Source organism: Peromyscus californicus, unplaced genomic scaffold (genome assembly GCF_007827085.1).
Source record: "Peromyscus californicus insignis strain IS unplaced genomic scaffold, ASM782708v3 Scaffold_3__1_contigs__length_106647218, whole genome shotgun sequence".
Lineage (NCBI taxonomy): Eukaryota > Metazoa > Chordata > Mammalia > Rodentia > Cricetidae > Peromyscus > Peromyscus californicus.
The window spans coordinates 24,763,038-24,788,034 of NW_026294551.1; the positions used below are offsets into that span (position 1 = coordinate 24,763,038).

Sequence of the window (24,997 nt, forward strand, 5' to 3'; positions counted from 1 at the left end):
TTTGTTTTAAAACTGCAGATGGGAAGATTCAGGGAGGGAATGTCTGAGTTCCTGTCAGCCTTAGCCTGGTGTGTTTTCTGAGCTCAAATATGGCTGGGTGGATGAGGGGTTTGGGCCATGGAGAGGGCTGAAGGAGGGGAGTTGGCTGCATTCGGGGCCCAGAGGGACATGTGTCACCTGTCTGTGGACTATACATTCTCTGCACTGAGATTCATCTGGGAGATTTGGACTATCTGTGGCAAGTAAGACTGAGGTTAGACCCAAGGAAGCTGTGAAAAGCCATCAGGGCAACTGTTGACTCTTCCCAGGTTCGGCTGGGCTTTGGTGGTGGTGGTGGTGGTGGTGGTGTTTGTAGAGACCGTGTGTACAAGTGGGGAAGCCTGAGAGGGGTCCCTTGAGGGAGGCTGGCTGCCTGCTCTGTGTGGTAGCAACTCTGGCCAGGGAGTGCAACACAGAGGAGCCCCTGCAGAGGCAATGGTGTCCCTGGCAGGGCTGGCAGGGCTGGCAGCAGCAAGGTCCATTCCTAGAGCCCTGTCCCCACATCCATCCTTAGAACAGGAACAGGAGACACTAATGACCTGAAGTAGGAGTCCAGTCACAAGGAGACAGAAGAAGCCAGCAGACCGGCAGGTAGACAGACAAACAGATGGCAGACAGGAAGATGGCCTCAGGGCCCAGGGAGTGGACCCTGAAGGTCTGGTCCCAGGGTTCAGAGACACGCAGGGCATGCACAGAAGGAAGAATCCCACAGGCAGCCATTTCCAAACCCAACAGGGCCCCCTGAAAGCCAAGGCTGCCTGTCTCTAGAGCGGGAGCTGAAAGATGTCTCATAACCCGTCCAACCATAATCCGATTCCAGCTCCCTCCTTGCCCATCAGGGGCCTCCCAAGAAACTAACATACTGTGACTAAAATTCAGACCCCTCACAATGGCTGCTGGCATTGCTACTGCTTCCCATCAGCTCCAGGACCCCCTCTTCAGAGAGACCTACCCTGCCGGCGGGGCCAGACAACAACCTTACTCTCTGGCCTGATCCACTGTGCTGCCTCTATGGGAAGAAGTCGAGAATGTTTGGGCTCAGGATCGCGCCTGCCTGTCACTGAGGACTCCTCCACCCCCTCAACACAGCTTGTGTGGAAACCTGCTTAATAAATGTCTGTGGGAAAGCTGGGCATGGTGGGTCACACTGAGAGCAAGGCCACTTGGAGGAAGAATGATCGCAAGTTTAAGGTCATCCTCAGCTACATAGTGAGTTGGAGGCCAGCCTACTACTTGAATCCCCAGACCCAGGGGAGGTTAGGTTAGTTGCTGGCTGCTTTGTGGACACAATTTTGTTAAAGATTCAACCTAGCAAGTGGTAGAGCTGTTCTTACCCCATCTTACCTGTTAGAGATGGAAGCTTCCAGAGAATCTGTAAACTGTGGTGTTGTGGTTCAAGGTTGGACCTCAAGCGTGGCGACACACCTGTGCTCTTCCACTGCTGTGACAGGGCAGTGGGGGTCTCCAGCAGGGCTGTGCCCAAGGGAAGGTCTGTCTCCTCTGTCCTATGAGGCTTGGTGCTGGCTTCCCCTTCCTGGATGCCAGCCTCCCCCCTGCCAGCCTCCCTGCTTCACTTACTGGTGCCCCTTGAAGACCGACTGGTCCTCGCAGTACCCAGAATTCCAGATGCTCAGGCAGTAAAGGGCATGATGGTCCAGGAAGTCAGCTCGGGTGGTACACCTGGCATCTGGGAGAGAAGTGTCAGGGAGACTCTGGCGGTCTTGTCATCTTGTCACACTTGGAGGATTAGTAAGAGCTCATCCGGTGAAAAGCATTGTCTAGGAGCAGAGTGGTCTTGGCTGAGGAAACTGAATCTCTGGCGGCTGGACAGCAGGGCTGGGTCCTAGAGGGCCTCAAGGGATGTGAGAGAAAGCGGGGCCTGCCCACAAGTGCCCTCAGATCAGCGGGAGGGATGTGGCAAGAGATGGACTCAAGCGGGTCCTTTGGACAGCCTGCTCTAGCTAGAGTTGTGTGGGCAGCTGGCTCTGGGGCATGTAGAGTGGACGCCGAAAGGAATATCCAGAGAGACTCTCAGTGGCCTGGACAGCATGGTGGCAGTCTGGCTGGAAAGACTAGCTTGAGTGGCACATGAGATTGTGGGTTGGGTCAGGCCCTGGGTGGTGGAGCCTGGCTCCTCCTCAGCCTTAGAGGGGCTGTACCAGGTCAGAGATGGGAGCATGGCCTTAGTACTCTCCACACCAAGTCAGGTGGCCAGTCTCCTCAGGCGGCTCCCAAGTTCAGGCCAGTGGTACCCAGGGCACCCTCCAGGAACCCAGCTCTGGGGCTGCCCCTGCACCTTAAGAGACAGACTGAGAGTTTCTAGTTGTTTCTTGTGTAGCCAAGGATGGTTTTTAACTAAAGTTTCTCCCACCTCAGCCTCTGAAAAGATGGAGGTTCAGGGGGTTCCATGCTATCAGCTCCCGATTGCTTTTTTTTTTTTTTTTTTTGAGATAAAGTCTTATTCTGCAGTCCAGTCTGACCAAAACTTGCTATGGGATCAGATTGGCCTTGAACTCACAGAGATCTTCCTGCCTCTGCCCCCTGAGTGCCAGGATTAAGGGCATGTGCTACTTACTATGTTTGGCCTTATTGTACCGTGTTCTACAGTTCTGACCAGACTGAAGCTATCCTGCCTGAGTTCAAATCCTGCCCATGGACTGATTGGGTGACCTTGAGGGGGGTTGTTTTCCTGCTTTATAAAATGGATCTAAAGCTAGTGCTTATCTCCTGGGGTTGATTGATATGGGGATGAAAGAGTGCATGAGTCCTCAGACTACCACAGCTAAGATGGCAGCCTCTCAAAGTCACTGCTGTTCCCACATCCTGTTAGATAATGCAGCGCTAGGAGCCCTGAGTGACGGGCTTCTTCTGGAAGCAAAGGATGGAGTGGGTACTGAGAGGCAGTATCTGGGGCAAGGGTGTCTTAAGGTGCCTAGGCATGCCACCCTTATGGACCTGTTAGGCTGAGGCTTCCACTAGGCTTCAAGACTGTGTGACCAGCCACGTACACTGGCTCCTGGCATGGGCTGAGAGGTGACATCCTGACCCATCCAAGGGGGAAGGGTGAGAAGCTGAAGCTGGAAAGACACTCCTGAGAATTCCTAACTCTCCTTAGCCTCCTCTGCCCTTATTCTGTCATCCTGCACAGAACCCGTGCTCCTGCTCCTGGCTGGTTGGAACCTCATCTCTGTTTTTTACTCAGTACCCAGGGCAACCTGTTGTTGGTGTGGTTGTCGCACAGGGACACTGAAGTTTGCGAGTCTGCAAACTCGACGGTGGTAGGCTGGAATGGACCATCTTGCGGGCCTCCAAGCTCCCCATCTCACATCCCCCACCGTAGTCAGTCCAGGGGTGGTACTTCCTGCCGGTCCACACCTCAGCCCTTCCACTTGGCCTGCATATGTGCCTTTCCAGTTCAGGAAAGAGCTCCTGCACTCCCCTCCGGGCTACTTGCAGGAGGACTTGGGGGGAAGGCCACCCAACTCAGCACAAACAGCCTGCCACTAACAGTGAGCTGTGACCTTGCTGATGAGGCCAGGCAGCTTTCGTGGGGCCGAGTGGTCCTCAGCTGCCACCTAGCGCCGGGCTTTCAGCCATTTGGTAGATGTCTTGGGGAAGAAGTCAGAACTGCCCCCTCTGCCCACATTCTCCAGGAGCATCTGGTTATGATTAGGGGCAGAGATGTGAGGGGGGGGGGCCCGGCAACAGTCCAGCAGGCACCAGCAGCCAAGAATGACTTAATTGGATAAAATGCCTAATGACAAATCAGAGCTCCACAGCAGCATCCTGGCCAGACCCCAGGCCTGGTCCAGCCAAGCCTTGTTTCAACCTCTGTCCTTATGTCTACCCGAGAGCTATCCCTTAGTGTAGTGTCCTCAATTATGCAATGATTGAGCACTTACTGTTTGCACCCTGAGGAGAATGGAGAGAGGCCTGAGGAGCACAAGTCTCCCAGGGAGAGGGCACAAAGTGACCTCAGGGAGGGATCTAGGACAGTGAGAACCACTCAGGGAGCTTTGGTGAGCAAGGTAGATGGAGTCCAGAGGTGAAGAGGAGAGAGGTATCTGATCGAGGACCCAAAATTGATGAAGGCCACGGGTGGGGTGGTCTGTGTCCTTTATATATCCAGGGCAGGTGTGACAGTTAGAATGACAACATAGGGCACAGCTTTGGGGACCTAACTCTCTGAAATGGAAAGGGATGCTTTTTAGTGTCATTTAGAATCAGTTTAACAGCCCAAGACAGCTGGAGTCTTGGAACAACTGCATCTGGGCAGCTACTTGCCAATTCTGTGCTCGTGACAGACATTACTAATCGATCATGACACCCTCTGCTGATAAACACAAATGAAGTCTTGGGATTCCTATCTAGAGTGCTTCTGGCTGCCACTAATGAATGGGAGATGGTATTTGAGATGAACCCTCTTTGCCATCCCAACTGGTTTCTCGGCCCCTTGTTACACAGGAAAGTGATTTGCCTGAGATCAAAGCTTGAAAGTAATGATGGAGCTAAGACTATGCTCCTCAGGAAGACAAGGGAGCCAGGCAAGGTAACACACCTTTAGTCCTAGCACCTTAGAGGCAGATACAGGCAGATCTCTGTGATTTTAGGCCAGCCTCATGTACACAGCAAGTTCCAGGTCAGCCAGGGCTAAAAGTATTGATATCCTGTTTCAAAATCAACCAAATCGCCGGGCAGTGGTGGCGCACGCCTTTAATCCCAGCACTCGGGAGGCAGAGGCAGGCGGATCTCTGTGAGTTCGAGGCCAGCCTGGTCTACAGCGCGAGATCCAGGAAAGGCGCAAAGCTACACAGAGAAACCCTGTCTCGAAAAACCAAAAAAAAAAAAAAAAAAAAAAAAAAAAAAAATCAACCAAATCAAGTGGGCGAGGGAGAACCGTTTGTTTCCAGGGAGTTTCTGGTAATGTCTGGAGACATTTTCAGCAGTCAAGGCCAGTGGGGGAGGGAGGGACAGTGAGGCACAACCGGGTCCAGTGGGCAGAGAGAGAAGATGCTGTTAAACAGCTAACAGAACCATGATACAGGCCACCAAGTCACCAGTTAAAAATGGACCAAAGACTCGAACATTATACAGACAGCCAGTATCACATGAAACGGTGCTCATCCTCACCAGTCATTAAAGAAATGCAAATCAAAACCACAAGTACCTATCACTTCCTGTCCATTGATCAGAATGGCTACTGCCAAGATCCTGGGAAGGAACAAGGCTTGACGACGCTGTGGAGAAATAGGCAACCTTGGACACTATTGAGAATAAAAACTGGCCTATGAGTCTGGAGAGGCGGCTCAGTGGTTGAGAGCACTGGCTGCTCTTCTAGAGGACCTGGGTCTGATCCTCAGCACCCACGTGGTAACTCACCACTCTCTGTAACTACAGTTCTAGGAGATCCAGTGCCCTCTTTTGGCCTCCATGGGTGCTACCTGTAAACAAAATACCCCTATACGTAAAATAAAATGAAATAAAAATAATTTAAAAACATACAAACAAATGAACTTACGTAGTCATTTCACATGGAGAACAGTATGGAAGGAAATGGAAGTACTGTAGGAGCCAACAATTCCGTTTCTGGGCGCATAACCCAAAGAATCGAAAACAGGTCTCCAAAGAGAAGCTGGTACCCTTTATTCCTCTTAGAATCCTTCACGATAACCAACTCATGAACACAAATCAAGTTCCTACTGTCAGGTGATCAGATAAGCAAAACATGGGATAGCATAGAACACCATTCAGTCTTCCAAAAGAACAGAGCTGAACCTTGAAGACATTATGCTAAGTGAAAAAAGCCAATCACGATATAATTCCACATATACGAGACATATGGAGTATTCAAAAAACACAGAGATAGAAAGTAAAAGCACAGCCCAGCATGACATGGTGACACACACCTTTAATCCCAGCACCTGGGGAGGCAGAGGCAGGTGGATCTCTGAGTTTGAGGTCAGGCTGGTCTACAGAGTGAGTTCCAGGACAGCCAGGGCTACACAGAGAAACCCTGTCTCAAGTCCCCCACCTCAAAAAAAGAAAGAAAGAGAGTAGAAGGACATAGTTGGGCATGTAGGTCAATGGTAGAGCGGCACCTGTAGGCTCTGAGTTCAGTCCCCAGCACCTTTAACCTCTGAGCCAGATTCTGGTTTGCTGGACATACATACCGTGTCCACTGTGGAGGGTTGAGGGGTTTTAGTATTGCATGTGCATGTTTCTGGGCATGGTTTGAGGCACACAGCTCTCAGTCTGTGTTGTGAACCTTCTGTCCTGGTCATCAAGTGTCCCCAGAACCAATGATGATGTAGTGTTGAGGCTTCTGCAAGATAGGAGGTCTGGACCCCTTCTCACGTCCTTCCTCAGGACCACCAGCACTCAGTGTTCTGTCCTTCTCCCAGGTCGTGATGAAGGCCAAGGCCCCGGATGGACTGCCGAGGGAACCAGGCAAGGCTGGCATCGGAGAGCCCGAGAGAGTCCTGAGCAGGTGCTGAAGCCGGGCAGGACCCAGCTAAGCCAGGACCTGGGAGGGGCCTCCCTGGCCATTGACACACTCCCAGACAACAGGACCAGGGTGGTGGTAAGTGCTCAACCAACGTGGCGGGAGAGCAGAGCTGGGGCCTGCCTAAAGTGTCTGACACGGAGACTGGAATGGATGGGGATCCCAGGGAAGAAGAGACAGGCTGACTCCAAGCTGGGTCATAGGATCAGAGCATCTCAGAATTGCAGGCGACTGGCCTCCGCCAGGACCCCCGAGAGATGATGTAACCTGCGCCAGGATGCACCGCGCAGGCACTGAGCTCTGCCATGACTTAGAGGAGAAAGCTGAAGGTGGCATAGCTACAGCTCAGCTGCCAGTTTAAGCTCCACTCTGCCGCACCTCTGCCTCATCTTTAGACCGTGGGACCCTAAAGGTTACGGACAGGGCCACAGCAAGAGGCGTCCTGAGGTGGTTGGAGTGGAGGAGGAAGCAGTCCAGGTGTCATTGAGGCAGAAGTTTCTGGGCCTGGGGGCGGGGAGCACTCTGTGGGAGGAGATAAGTCTGAAATCGGAAGGGGCCTCTGCATCCATATGTGAGTGTGAGCTGGAGGCGGTTTGCACCTGTGGCTGAGGAATTTTGCATGTTGTGTCCACGTGCCGGTAGTTTGCCTCTGCAGGTGGCTTGTGTCTGGGATGAGGGTGAGTGTGCGGTGGGAAGGGAAGGGTGGGGGCTCAGGGTGCAGAAAAACTACAGAATGAGACGCAGCAATAAGAGGGTGTGCTTCACAGCATCTTTATTTTCTGTCTTGAAGAACTTCCAGAAACTTCCAAACATCAGCAGTGCTAGAGGTAGTGGGATGTAGCTGTGTGAGCCTGTGGGCCCAGCTGAGTGGAAAGCTGAGGCAGGAGAATGACCAGAGCCCCAGAGTTTAGGGCCAGCCTGGGCAATGCAGGCCAAAAATCGTTCTAGAAGCATAGAAGAATAAACACAGAAGACCCAGGCTGCCTCCTACAGTCCACAGCCTTTTCCACAGCAGGATCTCTAGGCTATTATTTTCCAACTAGTCTGCTTCTTTGGCTCCCTTAACGAGTGAGCTTTGGTTGGTTGGTTGGTTTTGAGACAGGGTTTCACTATTGTAGCTTTGGCTGGCCTTGAACTCACTCTGTAGACCAGGCTGGCCTGGAACTCACAGAGATCCACCTGCCTCCACCTCCAGTTTTGGGATTAAAGGCGCATGCCACCACTGCCTGGCTCGGGAACACTTTCTTACATGGCGGCCTTTAGTTTCAAATGTAATCATCAGTGTGGTCAAACTTGTCATCAAGGGAGCTGGGGCCGGGGTTCCGTGGGTAGAGTGCTCACTTAGCATTCATTAAGCCCTGGGTTTGATCCCCAAAACTACATAAACTGGATGTGGTGGTGCCTGCTTGTAATATCAGCACTCTAGAGATGGAAGTAGGAGGATCAGAAGTTCAAGGTCACCCTTGACCACATAGTAAGTCCTGGACCAGCCTGGGCTCCATAAGACCCTCTCTTTAAAGTAAACAAACAAAATAAACACATAGAAATAAAAATTTGCCCCAACTTGGCAGACTGCTCACCCGATCCATGGTTGCCAGCCTACACTTCCTCCTCCTTTGTCTCTTGATCATTGGAGGATCTCTGTGAGTTTGAGGCCAGCCTGGTCTACAGAGCAAGTTCCAGGACAGTCACAGCTACACAGAGAAACCCTGTTGAAAAACAAAACAAAACAAACAAACAAAATTAACATTTCTGCCAAACACTGGTGATATTTCCTCTCTCTCTCTCTCTCTCTCTCTCTCTCTCTCTCTCTCTCTCTTTGGCTTTTTAAATTTTATTTCATTTTATTTTTATTTTTTTTGAGACAGGGTTTCCCTGTGTAGTTTTGGTGCTTGTCCTGGATCTCATTTTGTAGACCAGGCTGGCCTCGAACTCACAGAGCTCAGCCTGCCTCTGCTGGGAGAGTGCTGGGATTAAAGGTGTGTGCCACCACCGCCCGCTTACTGGTGATATTTTCATGAATGAAATCTCAAAATGTTAAATAATGACAGAGTCAGCCATGGTGCCAACTATTTCAGAGACTGAGTAAAAGGAAAACAGAGTCTAGAAATGACACAGGATGCAAAAAACAAAACACCTCAAAGCTTATGAAATACCCTTAGAGAGAAAAGATGATTCATCCACGACACAGGAACAAGAAAGGGGAATATATATATATAAAATAAAAAGGTCTTAGAAATTTAAAATGTGGCCAGGTGTGTGTAACAGGGCCCAAGACCTTAATACAACTGACTCCATGATGGAAGTACCATTCAGGTCATAAAACTCAACACATAGACAGCACCATCTGCCAAAATGAAAACAAAGACCTAATCCATCAAAGTCCACAGTTCCGGGAAAGCCTCTAAATGGACTAACCTTGCTTTTTGACTTCTGTAGTTCTGCTTCTGGCTAACAGTTCTTGTTAACTGAAGTGTGCCAATCCAGAGCATGGTTTTTGCTCTTAAAAGGTCACCCTGAGAAAGGCTTGTTGCTATACTGGGATCCCAAACATCTAGTATAGTCACTGGCTGGCTGATAAAGACTTTCTATATCGGCTTAAACCTGTTCTGGTCAGTCTTTTCTGGTGGGTACCCCACAACAGTGTGATGGCTCCGGTTGGAGGCTAGCCTGTCCCTACTTGTTAAATCCCAGGCCAGCCTGGACAGTCAACCATGATTTCAGAATGCTGGAGTGACAGTGAAGACTCCTAAGTATATGACCAGGTCAGGAATAAGAGTGGCACTCAGCCTCAGTTTTCTTTTCTGTACAGGGCTTGCTGTGTAGGCTGAACTGGCCTCAGACTCTCAGTAATCCCGCCTCAGCCTCCAAAGTACTGGGGTTACAGGCGTGAGCCACCATGCCCTAGGTTACGTCGAGTATCTTTTGGGTGGGAAGCAGGGGGTGGATGTATGTGCTGAAATGGGGGTCTCGTTAGGTACCCCAAGCTGGTCTTGAATTCTTTGCTATCTTCCTGCCTCAGCCTCCCAAATGCTGGGATTATAGGTGTGAGCTACCATGCTCTGTGGTTATAGTCGATCCTTTCAAGGTGACATTAGAAGAAAATGGTGAGATGTTTTCAAGCTTTGAAGGGAAATATTTTTTGTTTTTGTTTTTTGGGGTTTTTTGTTTGTTTGTTTGTTTTGCTTGTTTGTTTTTTTTTCAAGACAGGGTTTCTCTGTGTAGCTTTGGAGCCTGTCCTGGATCTTGCTCTGTAGACCAGACTGGCCTCGAACTCACAGAGATCCGCCTGTCTCTGCCTTCCGAGTGCTGGGATTAAAGGCATGCCCGGCCTGGGAAAATTTTTCTAGGTTTTTCAAGAGAGAGTTTCTCTGTGTTACAGCTAAGGCTGTCCTGGAACTCACTCTGTAGACCAGGCTAACCTCAAACTCACAGAGATCCACCTGCTTCTGCCTCCCAAGTGCTGGGATTAAAGGCGTGTGCCACCACCGCCTGGCTGTGATGTTGATTTTTAAAATGCCATATTAAGATGTTCTTCTCAACTCTCGAGCTTTATGGTTCCTTTATCACTGTGCCACAGGCAAATGGTTCCCTCAACAGGCCCTCATCCCAGCCCCATGCTAAACTCTCAAAAGACAGCCCACTCACTTAACCATTCTGTCTTGCTTTCTGGAACATTCAGAACTGACGTGTAGGGTAGGTGTGGAAGAACAGTAGAGTGGACAGCCAGACCATGAGGTGTCTCTAAGGAAGAGACTCCTGTCGGCTCACCCCATTCCTCACTGCCTTCTCGAACTCAGATTAAATAACTGATACTTACTCAGGGGCTGGACACGAAGGTCAGGAGGGCCATGTCCCAGTCTGCACAAAGAGGACATCACAGGAAGTAGCCTCAGAGACAAAGACTTCTGGAAGTAATTGTCTGTGGGTGTTTAGAAAGAGCAGTGGCATTCAGTGGGCCTGGTGGATTCAATAACACCAAGGCTTAAAAACAAACACACATTCTTGGGCTCCACTCTGGACAGATTAGTTAGTTCAGTAGCAATGAAGTCTGGGATTTATTTCTTTACAGGGTCCCCACTGTAAAGATGGATCAGTGCTTAAGAGCACCGGCTGCTCTTCTAGAGGGCCAGGGTACTATTCCCAGCATCCACATGGCAGCCCACCACTGTCTGTAACTCCAGTTTCAGGGGATCTGACACTCTTCTGGCCTCCTTGGGCACCAGGCACACATGTGGTACACAGACATATGTGTGGACCAAATACCTGTATGCATAAAATAATTTCAAAAATAAAAATGCACTTAGGGCAAGGGTGTAGTCGGTGGAGGAGCATTTGCCTAACATGTGTGTGAGGCCCTGGGTTCCATCTTTGCTCCTGTGAAAAAGGAAATGAATAACAAAACTCTGTGTGTGGTTCTGCTGGGCATCTGGGTGTAAGAGCTTCTGCGATCTAAGATGTCCAGGTGATTTTGAGGTTTCTAAAAGAGATTCATTTTAATTTATTTTGTATTTATGTGTATGTGAGTATGTCTGTGAGAGTCTATGGCTCGAGTGTGTAGGTGCCCTTAGAGGCCAGAAGGAGGTGTCAGATCCCCTGGAGCTGGAATTACAGGCAGTTATGGGTCAATAAATGTGGGTGCTGGGAGTCCTCTGGAAGAATCTTATGTGCGCATTTCACCTTAGAGCCATGTCTCCGGTCCCTTGATAATGGTAGCCAGAGGTGACCCAGTTCTTCAGAAGGCTGAGATAGGAAAATCACAAATTCAAGGCCCATTACAGAGTGACTTCGAGGCTAGCCTGGGCAACTTAGTGAAAACCTGTCTCAAAAATAAAATGAATAGGACAGGTATGGTGGTACATGCCTTTGATCCCAGCACTCAGGAGGCTGAGGCAGAAGGATTACAACCAGTGCAAAGCCCGTCTGGACTACATAGTTCATTCTAGAACTAAAGAGTGAGATCTTGTCTCAAACTTCCTGAAAGAAATAAGTAAATAATAGTGACCAGGGTGACAGCCAGAACACCAGGCTTTCTAAAGCACCATGTGGCAATACCTGAGCACCTGACTCCTGCCATCTGGAGCTTCATGACCCCCTTGACAACCACTCACTAAGAGGCCACACTGCAGCTGGGCATATGACACACACCTTTAGTGCCAGCACCAGGGAGGCAGAGGCAGGCGGATCTCTAAGTTTGGGGCCAGCCTGGTCTACAGAGTAAGTTCCAGGACAGCCAGGGCTACACAAAGAAACTATGTCTCAAAAAACAAATTAATTTTTTAAAAAGACCACACGGTAGAACAAGGCCATCTGAGAAAAGACTCCTCTATGGGGTTGTCCCCAGCTCTGTCTAAGAAACGGGAGGTGAAGGCTTAGGATAAAATCTATCAGGAAGAGCTCAGATGCCATATCAGGAAAGAGTCATCTCATCCTTAGTGGGCTGGAGTGACCAGGTGCAGCTGCCTGGACAAATGTAAATCCTGGGGCTCAAGGCTACAGTGACTCAGCTGTGAGCCCCGAGGAAATGGTTTCTCACCACTGTGGGACTGCTGTGGGCTGGGCTGAGTCAGAGGCACCCGGAGCTTTTGCCAAGGACGGAGGCGGAAATGCAGCTGTGCTAAAGGAAACCCATGAGAGCCGGGGACCAGAGCCAGGGCTCGGGGCATCTTGCAGACTGTCTTCTGGCTTGGGTCCCTTTCAGGTGGCCCTCTAGAACCCAGAGGAGCCCAGGAGACCATAGACAGGACAGTAAAGAGACCTCCTGATCCCTGGAGACATGGAGGGAGACCCTTAGGGTGCTTCCGGGTGCAGAGAAAGCTCGAGATGGGGCAGTTTCCTGACAGCTGTGAAGCTGTAATGGACCAGAAGGAACGGTCTTATTTTTGCCTCAGGTTGCTTGGCGCCCGCACTGAAGTGCCTGTCTGTGTTTGTATTGCTCGCCTCCCTCTGGCACCTTAGAGCCAGGCTGTCTTGTCGCTTGTGATCAGTGCCTGTCCATGGTAGGTACTCCTCCTCTGAGGGAGCAAAGGAAGGCAGGGCTCCCCATCCCTAGAGGGCTCCATGGTGTTAGAGAGAAGAATCGATCCCAGGGTGGACTTCGATGGCGCCCTGCGGTTCACGAGCGGCTGCCTCGGGGGTACCGGTCGGACCAGAGGTTCGCCTCGGGTCACATTCCGGCTAAGGACGAACACTGGACCGCAGCAATAGTAGGACAGCACACGCCATCAAAATAGGGTGGGCTCGGGGAGACCCACTTTCTGAAGGCTCAAGCTAGGTCAGCTTGTTAGCAAAAGGGTATACATTTTGTGAGGAAAGGGGGTGCCAGGGTCTGTAGGGAATCTGTGTCCATTTCACACTCAGCTCTGCTCTAAACAGTGCTCAACCTGGGCTGCTGATTGCCCACCTGTGAGGCAAGGTTTCTCACTAAACCTGAAGCTTCTCGTTGGGCTAGGCTAGCAAGACCCAGCTATCTCTGCTCTTCAGCACTGATTACCAGCGTGCATGGCCATGCCATGCTTTGACGTGGCTGCTGGGGACTCGAACTCAGGTCCTCTTGCTTTCATAGCAAGCGCTCTTACCCACAGGACATCTCCCCAGACCCATGTCTGCTTGCTTAGTCAGAGTCTCGTCCTGTAGCCAAGGCTGGAACTTACTATGTAGCCTATAGCCAAACTTGTGTTGTCCTCCTGCATCAGACTCTTGAGTGCGGGATTACAGGTATCTTTTTTTTCTCCCCCAGACAGGATTTCTCTGTGTAGCTTTGGAGCCTCTCCTGGATCTCGCTCTGTATACCAGGCTGGCCTCGAACTCACAGAGATCTGCCTGCCTCTGACTCCTGAGTGCTGGGATAAAAGGCGTGTGCCACCACCACCCAGCAACAGGTATCTTGACTCCCAACTCACATTGCAGTTTTGATTTGAATTTCCCCAACAACTAATGACACTCATCGTTTTTCTGTGTTTTTATTGGCTATTTGTGTATCTTCCTTGGAGGAGAGTCTACTGATGACTTTTCTCTGTTTTTAAATCAGGCCGTCTGGTTTTGTCTTGGGAAAATCCTTGAGCCCTCAAGCCCATGTTTTCATTGTGCTGTGGATGCTGTTGGCTCAGTGTGGCTGCAAAGAGGATCCACAGTCAGGTCCAGGAAGGCTGTCCCTGACAGGGCTGAAGAGGATGTGCACTGGCTGGTAAGTGGGTTATGGTCCACAGTGGCCAGCTATCCTGGTTCTCCCGAGATGGTCTTTTTAAAAAGAGACTTGCCAGGTGGTGACTGCGCACGATTTTAATCCCAGCACTTGGGAGGCAGAGGCAGGAGGATCTCTGTGAGTTCTAGGACAGCCTGGTCTACAGAGTGAGCTCCAGGACAGCCAGAGCTACACAGAGAAACCCTGTCTCAAAAAACAAACACCCCTCCCCACACGCACACACACACAAAAACAAAACAAAACAAAAACAAAGAGAGAGGCCATGAGCACACAGGTGTCTGAGGAGGTCAGAGATGTTGCATCCCCTGAAACTAGGTTTATAGACAATCATGAACAACTGACTAGGGTGCTAGGAACTGAACTCAGGTCCTCTGGAAGAAGTTAACCCCTGAGTCATTTCTTCAGCTCCCCAGATGCTATCAACACAGACTTTCCAGTATCCTGGGATGCTTCTGAGCTCCAGACACACAGGAGAGTTGGTCGCTGTATTCTAGTCCTAGGGGAGGTAGTGTGTGTCTTCTATTGTCTGTGACTCCAATAGATTCCCCAGTAGCACTTAGAAGAGGGGCCTTGGGAGGATAGTGAGGTCATAAAGGTGGAGCCCTCGGACATCGGATTGATGACCTTATAAAAGAGATGTGAGCCGGGCGGTGGTGGCGCACGCCTTTAATCCCAGCACTCGGGAGGCAGAGCCAGGCGGATCTCTGTGAGTTCGAGGCCAGCCTGGACTACCAAGTGAGTTCCAGGAAAGGCGCAAAGCTACACAGAGAAACCCTGTCTCGAAAAACCAAAAAAAAAAAAGAGATTTGAGAGAGCTTGCTTACTCCTTCCACCAAGTGCAAAATCGGACAACAAAATGCTGTCTGTAAATCCCTCATCAGAGACTGAATTCACTTATGCCTCCATCTAGGACTTCCTGACCTCCAGAACAGGAAGCAATACATTTTTCTTGTTTATAAATTACCCAGTCTAAGGTATTTTGTTATAGCAGCCTAAACAGGCTAAGAAAGTATGCTTGCTAAGACATCACTCTAAATCAGTTTTTTCATCCATAAAATGGGATAAATAATGTCTCATAGAGTTATAAAAACCGGACATGCTAAATGGCTGAGAAATTAGGCAAAAAGATCGTTCCCAGGTTTTACCTGAAACTACCAAAATAGGATCCCAGAGATAAGAGAGAACGAACGCCCTGCCTGGAAGCCTCAGACACTGCCCTTTGTGTGCTCATGTGCAATGGGACAGAATCCAGCCCTATGAAAGTAGACTCAAATTCCCAGAGTTGGTAGTCACCCTCAAGCCTGAGAAGCATGGTGTCCTACCGACAGCCTTCAAGCAAGGGCATCTGGGCCTGTGGGAAATGCGGCAGTGAGTTCACCATAGGGGTATTCAGGAGAGTACAAAGCACAGATGCTAGCAAATGCCAGAAAAAAGGAAAAAGTTAAAATGGTAGGGTGCCGGGCATGGTGCTTACCTTTAATTCCAGCAGTCAGGACCAGAGACAGGTGGATCTCTGTGAGTTCAAGGCCAGCCTGGTCTACAGAGCAAGATCCAGGACAACCAGGACTGTTACACAGAGAAACCCTGTCTCGAAGAACTGAAAAAGAAAAGAAAAGAAAAGAAAAAAGAAAGGAAGGAAGAAAGAAAGAAAAAATGGTGCGGTGTGGTGGTTCACACTTGGAATTGCAATCCTTGGGAGGCTGAGGCAGGAGGATTACTGGGAGCTGAAGGCCAGCATGGGCACATACAGAGCGACGCTGTCTTAAAAACAAAGAGTGGGTTTTCTTCTGTATGGACCGTCATGAAGCTTTAACAAATGATGGCTAGGAAGACCACATTCACCATCAAAACCTGCTTTGTTTAATTTGTCATTTCTCAGGGGCTGTCCACCTTGGTTTGTTTGTTTGTTTTGTGAGACAGGCGCTCATTGCATCAAGCTAGGCTATATCACAAGCCTGACTAGTTTGTTGGTACTGGAGTTGAGACCTCAAAATTTAATTAATTAGTTAAGTAATTAATTAAAAACAGAGAGGTTAATTTACCTCACAATTCTGGAAGGCCAAGATTTGGGGCTGCATCTGGCATAGGTCCCATAACATGACAGGGAAGCAGTCAATCTCAACTGAGAAAGTGCCTGGGTACCACTGGCCTGTAGGTGAGTCTGTGGGTTATTGTCTTGACTAATGACTGGTGTGGGGGGGCCTGACTCATTGTGGGCGGGGCCAACCTGCAAGTAAGGTTGCTTTGGCCATGGCTCTTACACAGCAATAGAAACCCCAGCTAAGACAGGTGCCCTCTACCCGACCGGTGACCTGAGTTCCATCCCCAGGACCCACGGGGTGGGGGGGGGGGAGGGAGAAGAGAACTGACTCCTGCAAGCTGTTCCCTGGCCACTTCCTACTCGCCATGGCACAGTCACTAAACACTAACGAGATAAGTGGGGTTTTGATTTGGTTTGGTTTTTGGTTTTTTTGAGACAGACTTTCTCTGTGTAGCTCTGGCTGTCCTGGGACTCACTCTGTAGACCAGGCTGGCCTCGAACTCAGAGATCTGCCTGCTCTGCCTCCTGAGTCTCCCAGGTGCTGGGATTAAAGGTGTGTGCCACCACGCCAGGCCTTTTTTTTTTTTTTTTTTTTTTTTAGCTCAGAAGGAGCTGTATGCAGAAGAGAGAAAACACAGGGTGGTTTCACTTTCTAAGAGCTTGCTCTTGTGGTACCCACACTAGACAGTCAAGAACTGCGTGAATCCCTCCAACCGACCACACCGCTCTCAAAGGTCCTATCAGTGGTAGACTTTGGACCAGAGTTCAACATGAGTTTCTGAGGGGACAAAACTGAGGTGAGAGGAAAATAAGGCAATGTTAAACGAACCTTTTCTGGATGTTAGCCTGGTCCATATCTACCTCGTGAGCAAGCATTTCTTTCTTTTTATTTGAACATTTGAGGTGTGTGTGTGTGTGCCATCACAAATGTGTGAGGGTCACAAATGTGCTTTTGGGAATTGGTTTTCTCCTTCCACTATGTGGGCTCCGGGGATAGAACGCCCATCTCAGGCTCAGTGGCAAGTGCCTTTACTCACTGAGCCGTCCTACCCTCTGAGCCGCCTTACCAGCTCAAGACAGGTGTTTCAGATGTTCTGTTTTCTCTTGATCCAGAGTGGACAGCTGAAGTCGCCTGCCCAAGGTCACGCATCTAATAAGTGGCCGAGCCCAGACAAGAATGCCAGTTCTGCTTCACAATCTAGTTCATAGCTACTGTCTCCTTAAGGATGATGTATGGGTAAAAACCTTTTAATTTTCTTAAAATCTGCGTTTTTAATTTTTAAATTTTTCTCTGCAAAAGCACCACTGAGAATCTTATGCAGATGTAGGCTCTGATTCTGCAGGTTTGGGGTTGACCAAGGATGCTACACTCTCTTGCCCTCCCCTCCCACCCTTTCCTCCCTCCCTACCTCTCTCCCCCCTTAGCTCTGACTGGCCTGGAACTCACTCTGTAGCTTAGGCTGGACTTCAGCTGGTAGCAATCCTCCTGCCTCAGTTTTCCAAGTACTAAGATTACGCAATGAGTCCCCACATCTGGCTTGCTTTTATTTATTTATTTTTTTTAAAATGGGGTCTCATTGTGTAGCCCTGACTGGAATGGAACTCACTTTGTAGCCGAGGCTTCCTTGAATTCACCGAGATCCACCTGCCTCCGCCTCCTGAGTGCCGGGATTGAAGGCGTGCGCCACTGCACCCGGCCCAGGACTCTGCATTTCTGACGGGCTCCTAAGTGACTCTACTGTCAGTCTCCCTAGAACATATTGAATAGCTGGGATCTAGAACACATTCCGGGTGGTTTTATAAACCCTTGTGGACTGGGGTGACTGGGAACCCCCTTCTCAGAGCACTTTTCCAGTTGACTCCAGCTGCCTGAGTGCTAGCCTGGCAAGCCTGGCTAGTCAAGCTCTCCTGCCAGCCCTGCGGGTGCCCTTGGTCGCTTGCCCAGCATCCCTACCAGCCAATTGGCTGGCAGGTGATGGGATGATTGTGACAGCTTAGCTGGAGTTCCTTTCCAGAAACATCTTGAGCTCAGCCAAAGTAAATAGAGTGCCACTGTCAGAGTGAAGAGCCGGGAGGGTCTCGGGGCAGCGGCAGTGTGAGCAATTGAAGGAGAAGAGCCCTTGCTATGCAGATACTAGGCTGGACAGTGTGTGTGTGTGTGTGTGTGTGTGTGTGTGTGTGTGTGTGTGTGTAGACAGCCTGTGCTGTCAAGACATTTCATGGAAAGGCCCAACAAAATCATCTAAGAACTCGCACTTATGGGATACCTGCTGTGGGCACTGGGCCAAGAGCTTTCCTTCATCCTGTTACATGGAATCCTTTTAGGACTGCAGGATTGAGGAAGGGACTATAAACAGAGAGAAGAATGATGATCGTCATGTCTGGGTTTCAAACTTGAAAGCTCACACACTTGATCCTGGAGCAGTGGTTTTTCAAATGATGCCCCGTGGAACCCCAAGAGTTCCTGGAGATGCCCCACGGGCTGCTATGGGATAGAGGGGGTTGGAGAAGGCACCAGAAGGCACAGAGTGGCTTCACTGTGATGTGATAGAGGTCCTGAGCTGCCAAGGAAGGAAGAAAAAAGTCTGAAGTCACCCCATTGCCTGTGAAACAGGAAGATCATGGACCAGGGTTTTGCGACATGTCCCGGATACTACCTCCGTCATAGACTTATTGACCCTCTTTGAAGTGTCAAACCGGCACCGCCCCACCCTCTGGGGAAGCAAACAGCAGGTTGTATGTAGTGATGATGGACTGTGGATGGTGTGAGTTCCTTGGCCTGTGCATCGTGAATAAGGCACACACAATGTTGTACATTGTATAGTGTTAGCTGGCCAGGGAGACCGACTATGGCTTGCTTCCCCACCCCACCCCCCCATTTTCCTTCTGACTTGCAATGTAGCTAAGGCTGACCTTCCTGCCTTGACCTCCCAAGCACTGGGATCGCAAACATATATCATCATGCCCTGCGTTTGTATTAATCAGAATGCACATTCAGCCATCGTGGCAAATACCTCAGTGACTGGGCCTTAAGACACACAACACATCTCTTCTCTCACAGGGAATAGTACGAGCAAGAGCTGTTAAAGAGTCTCCATGATACGGGAAGTTTCCCTCTGTCCTGTGGCTCTGCACTCTGCATCTGTGCCTTCCATTTTTGTAATCTAAGATGGTTGTTTCTGTTCCAGCCATCACATCTGCATCCCATTCAGGCTGGGGGGTGGGGGAGGGCACAGAATTCTGCTAATTTCCCATTGTTCATACATAGCCATTTGGCTGAGAGGACTGGTGGAGATCCAGCCAGGCTAGGTGGCCTGTGCCTAGATAATGTGGAGCATCTGCCGCTGAAGTAAGATGGGGACAGTGGTTGCTGTAAGGCCATGATTTATCTCTGCCATAGTGGGCATCCTCCGTCAGGACTGCTGGGGTGTGTGGCGACATGACCAGAGGTCTGCAGTGGCAACTGGGGAGTGTTCCTGGGGTTCATTGCAAGCTATGGGACTCTGCTCTAGTGTTCAGCCAAGAAGGTAGCCATGGTTGACGCTGTGTAAGAAAAAACAGACATGGAGGCCCGGGAACAGCTGCCGGAGCTTGGTTTTCTACTTCTCTCTTGCTGTTCAGCTTTGTGCTGTTTAATGAAGAGCTGCCTGGGGTCTTCCTGGAAGTTCCTCTTCCGGTCGCCCCATGGAGAAGACTGTTGTGTGTCAGGTCCCTTGGGTTTCCAGCAGCCACTTAGCTGTGTCACAGAGAAGGTCTAGACTCTGAGGATCCTAGACAACCTCTGGGACTCAGAGCTCAACCTGTCTCTCCAGTTACCTCTCAGTTCCTGTCTCATTTCCAGTCTTCATGAGTCGGAGCAAGAAGCGGAGAGCTAGCTGTTCTTCTCTTGTCTGGGGACCAGTGTCTCCTATGGACAGGGCGAAGTGGCAGTTTTAGTTCAGCTCTTCAGCCACGGGCTTCCCACCCATTCAATCTTACCCTCGCTCTGGAAGGATAAGATTGGCGTAGGCTGCAGAAGCAGTAGCTGAACGTGATAGGCTTCCATTGCAGGGTGTGTGTGTGTGTGTGTGTGTGTGTGTGTGTGTGTGTGTGTGTGTGTGTTGAATCATGTGACCACCCATTCCAATCAGTCTGGCTGAGGAAGCACCAGGTTGCAGAACATGGCAGATGTGGCCTGAGATGAGGCAGATGTTCTTGGATGGGGCCTGGGAACCCTAAAACACATATGCAGCTGGGTGTGGTCTACACATACACAGCAAGACTTGCGTCAAGAAAATAAACAAGAGAAGGGGAGCAGGCACCCAGGCCGGTCCATCTGAGGTCTGTATGGCCCCTCAGTGGTTGAGGAGAGGATCTTGTAATCCACAAGCCAGGATGCGAGTCGGCCATCTTACCTTAACAAGGTAACCAGCCTTAGAACCTGTGATGAAGACAGCAGAGAAGAAGGGTCCAAAATGCTTGATCTTGACCTTCAGGCACATTCCCGATCACTTGTGTCACCAAGACACCAGGGTTTGCTTGCCTCGCTTCTCTCCCGGCTTCCCCTCAGGACCAGGACTCCTCAGGCCCTGGCCCCTCAAGTGACCCAGTCAGACTGAAGCCAGGTTCTGTCTTCCAAGCTTCCTGGAGGACCTTGGGGCCAAGTCACCTTTTTGAGCTTGAGCAAGGCGATGTGCTGCCCGAGTGTCTGTGGGCAGTTCTCTTCAGCACTAGGGTGGTCACCGTGTGAGGACCCCTTGACGATGTAAGAGCTCTGTATGTCTGTCCCTGTCCTCCTGCCCTGCCCTGCTGCTGGACTCCCAGTCACTTGCTGACAGGAGGAAGCCCTTCCTCATCCCCCAAAGCTTCACTCTCGCAGAGAAGAGCTTAAGGAACCAAGGTGACAGCCTGTGGCCAGGATGTCCTCACTGAGAATGTTCTCCGTGGACTTAGAGTCCCAGAGGAAGGAGTCATTTCTCCACTGATGGCTCTTGGGTCACCTGCCAACAGGAGTGAAGGAAGATGACATTCTTGTTGGAGCCACACTGTACTTTTACAGCGTGACTCGGGACCGTTGGCTTTGAGATTATTCAACCATGCCACAATTTCAGGTACCGGTGGTGAGGTAGAAGGGACTCTGTCCCTGAACCCCATCTGTCCTCCATAAAGGACCCATGGGTTGTCCCCAATGTGAGAGGCATTTGATGTTGTTTTTTGGGACATTTTCTGTGTTGGCTGAGGCTGCCTTGAACACATGATCCTCCCACCTCAGCCTCCTGAAGATCTGGGATTCTAGGGGTACACCACAGCACCCAGTGATGTGAGAGATTTTAATTCTTAATGGAGAAGTATCCCAGGATACTTTCTTTCTTTTTTCTTTTCTTTTTTTTTTTTTTTTTTTAAGCTGAGGCTCGAACCCAGGGCCTTGCGCTTGCTAGCCAAGCATTCTACCACTGGGCTAACTCCCCAACCCCCCAGGTTACTTTCTATCGAGACAGTTGCCAAAAGAACTGAGACTGCAGACAGAGCGCAGATCACATGCCTACCTGGAGCCAGATCAAAGACAGTGACCTGAGGCCTCAGTTTCTCTACTTAGAAAACGGAGGGTGCCAGGCAGTGGTGGCGCACGCCTTTAATCCCAGCACTCGGGAGGCAGAGGCAGGCGGATCTCTGTGAGTTCGAGGCCAGCCTGGACTACAGAGTGAGTTCCAGGAAAAGGCGCAAAACTACACAGAGAAACCCTGTCTCGAAAAAACAAAACAACAACAACAAAAGGCCTGGAGAGATGATTCAAAGGTTAAGAGCACTGGCTCTTCTTCCAGAGGTCCTGAGTTCAATTCCCAGCACCCACATGGTGGCTCACAACCATCTATAATGAGGTCTGGCTCCCTCTTCTGGCCTATGGGGATACATGAAAACAGAGCATTGTATACATAATAAAAAAATAAATCTTTAAAAAAAAAGAAAAAGAAAACGGAGGGCCAGGCATGGTTGCACACGCCTTTAGTCCTGGTGCTCAGGAGGCAGAGGTAGGTGGATCTCTGAGTTCGAGGCCAGTCTGGTCTACAGAGTGGATTCCAGGACAGCCAGGGCTGCACAGAGAAACCCTGTCTCAAAACAAAACAAAACAAAAAAGAAAATGGGCCTCTGGAGCGGCTGGCAGTGCCACCTGTGAAGTGCCAGCTTGTTTCCGAGCGGCACCACAAACACTGCCTCCCTGCTTCTCCCTCCCATCTCCTCACTTCACCCTGACTGGGTCCTGTGCTGTGCCCGAGTGTCCCCTCCCCATTTCCCCCTCCCCTAAGCTCTCTCTGGTCCCTCTTTACCTAGTTTTCCTCGGCCAGGACTCTGGATGGGTATAGCTCCTAGCTTCAAAGGGTCGCCTGTGCTGGGGGAAGGGGCTGTGTGCGGCTGAGGGTGATTGTGTGTGGTGCCATCGGGTGCAGTAATCTCTGGTAAACCATTGTGCTGCTGCTGCTAGGGCCTGAGCAGAGCCTGGCCCGGCCTGCCTAATCTTCACCAGGTCCTCCCTGTCTCTCTGAGAGCTGCTGGCTCTGGGAGAAAACTGAAGCCCGAGAGGTCACTTCAGTTGAGATTCTAATGTACACGTGTCCCCAGAAGGCACCAGTGTGGAAATTCAGTCCCCATGGGGCAGGGATGAGGGTGGGAACTTAACCCATCACGGAGACCTGGGGCCCTTGGGAGGTGATGACCACTGGATTAGGCTGTCAGTGAGGAACCGGAGACAGGACCTCACGGGCTTTTTGTTTTTTAGTTTTTTGGTTTTTGTTTTTTTAGTTTTTAGTTTTTTTGAGACAGAGTTTCTCTGTGTTACAGTTCTAGCTGTCTGGAATTTGCTTTGTAGACCAGGCTGGCCTCAAACTTACCGAGATCCACCTGCCTCTGCCTCCTGAGTACTGGGATTAAAGGCATGTGTGGAGGCCCACAAAGATTTCCTTGCTTTACCCAGCAGAGCTGCATTAGAGGATTGCTTGACCATGTGCATGTTGACTAGGTGATTGGAAGGGTCTGCACCTGGCTGAGCTAGGGGGAGGTCTTTGCTCCACCCCTTGGCACTCCTATAAATAGCCCTTTAGAAGCGACAGAAGGGGCCAGTGGATAAGGATCCAGGCCCTCCCGAGCTATCCTGTGTTTCTGTCTCTCTCCCCTCTATCCTTCTATCTAAATATTTCTCACTTCTCCCTTCTCAAGAGTACCCTGGGGTAAAAGTGGGAGCAGGTCTCCTAAAGATGGCACCACAAACAGGGACCAAAAGAGGAGGGAGGGTCCCGAGGGAAGTTTGGGCATGTGCAGTTATGTTGAAAAATTAAGGAAGGAGTATTCTATTTTTGGGAGTGAAAGTTAGGTAGAGGAATGCCAAAGTTAAGAAGTAAAGCTGCAGCATATATCTCTCTCCATCTAGGTTTCTTTCTTTTTCTCTCTCTTAATTTATATCCATAAAATTAAAGAAAAATTTAGAGTAAGGTAGAATATAGGAATATTGGGATACGAATATAGTTTAAGAAAAAATTTAGGATAAGACAAGTAACAAGACAGAGGAACTATGTCTTTGATTTCTAACTGTGGGACTATGAATGCAAACTCCTGGGGGAAGAATCAGAGAAAAATCTATCAAAGATGAGAAAAAAAATGGGCAGAAAAAGATTCCTGTGGAAGCTTTTGGCCTGGAGACAGCTTGGAATCAAGCCCGGAGACACAGGGGGGAATTTACCCTGAGGTGGATATGGATGAAATTAAACCCTCCACTCTGCCGGCAAACACCATTACAACACTGTACAATCAAAATTAGTTTCCGTTTGACCATGAAGTCAAAGTTTAGAGGACAGAAATTTTGGGAAAGATCTCTCTCTAAAAAACTAAAAGCTTTTCAGACCCTTCTTTCTCAGATTTTTTTTTCTCTTTCTGTAGGGTCAAAAAATTAAATTCACCTGGAAGAAACAGCTATCAGAATGGGAGAATCACTCATAATTGCCCTAGTATAGTAAAGAAATCCCCTGAAGCACTGCTAATTCTTACTGATAACACTGCATCTCTGTTTCCAACCAGCAATCGGGAAGCAATAGCAAAGGGCCAGGGGGCAAGCACCTCCAAGTCTGAGTGCGTTCCGGGGATACTAGGGTTCCTGCAGTTGTCAGGCACCTTCCTCCAGCATGGAGCTGAGGCAGAGGCAGTTCAGGACCTGGGGAAACTGCTAGCATAAGGAAGCAGGGTAGATTTGACCGTACAAACATGGCTGGCGGGAGCGGCAACAGTCAGCAGGTGGGGCTACGCAGTGTCCACGGTTGTGAACAGAATCTCTCTGAAAAAGCTCTCTTTTCTATCGGGGAAAAGACCTTTCTGAAAAAGCTTTTATTCCAAATGCTTTCACTTTCTGTCAGTGATCCAGTAAGGCAGGAGACAAACGTCTGTCTGAGTGCACGTGGACAGACATGACCCACTCTGGGAACAGTGTCAGGTGAAAAATCTAATTAGAGAGGTACACCTGTCAAACGGTAATGCAGGCATCCTAATGCAAGCTTAGGGAAGAAAAAAAAAATCTTTTTCGTGGTAAAAGCAAAAGCATGAATACAGACTGTGTGAATAAAAGTTTTCTCCCAGACCCAAAAGACAGTGTGGGGAATATAGTTTGTTCATAACAGTGTGACGACACAGGGAGAGGTAGTTTGGGAAATGAAGTCTGTAACAGAGACACCAGTACTGCACTGCCCCAAACTCTATGTTTTTCAGCTTAAAATTCTGTTTCTTTTCCAAGAAATGTTAGAAAGCTTAGCTTTAAAAATGCAAGAGGAAAATATTGACATTATTAAAAAAGCTCATGGTAATCTTAAAAGGCAGCTTTAAGAAATTAAGCCGGGTGGTGGTGGCACACGCCTTTAATCCCAGCACTCGGGAGGCAGAGCCAGGCGGATCTCTGTGAGTTTGAGGCCAGCCTGGTCTCCAAAGCGAGTTCCATGAAAGGCGCAAAACTACACAGAGAAACCCTGTCTCGAAAAAACCAAAAAAAAAAAAAAAAAAGAAATTAAGAAGAGGGAGTTTTACCCTCAGTCAAGCTTAGATGAATTAAACTCTGACTTCAAACTCTCAAGAAAACTTTCAGAATGATATCAAAGCTGACTATAAACTCCGAACTTTAGAAATGATTTGCGTACTTTCTGTCTTGTTAATAGTTCAGTTAAGAAACTCTTCTAAGCCGGGCGGTGGTGGCGCACGC

The 24,997-nt window shown here is 49.6% G+C and overlaps 1 protein-coding gene across 3 annotated transcripts in view; it reads left to right on the plus strand.

The window, feature by feature from the left end:
• Nucleotides 1–24,997, plus strand: part of Plxdc1 (plexin domain containing 1) — a 75,314-nt gene that overhangs the window by 1,389 nt on the left and 48,928 nt on the right. For 2 of the 3 annotated variants that reach the window (XM_052757494.1, XM_052757495.1), the window contains exons 2-3: nt 6,441–6,619; nt 13,572–13,727. In XM_052757494.1, coding sequence (XP_052613454.1) covers nt 6,441–6,619; nt 13,572–13,727 — 335 coding nt within the window. The remainder of the gene's footprint in view (nt 1–6,440; nt 6,620–13,571; nt 13,728–24,997) is intronic. The other variant, XM_052757496.1, reaches the window with a different exon arrangement.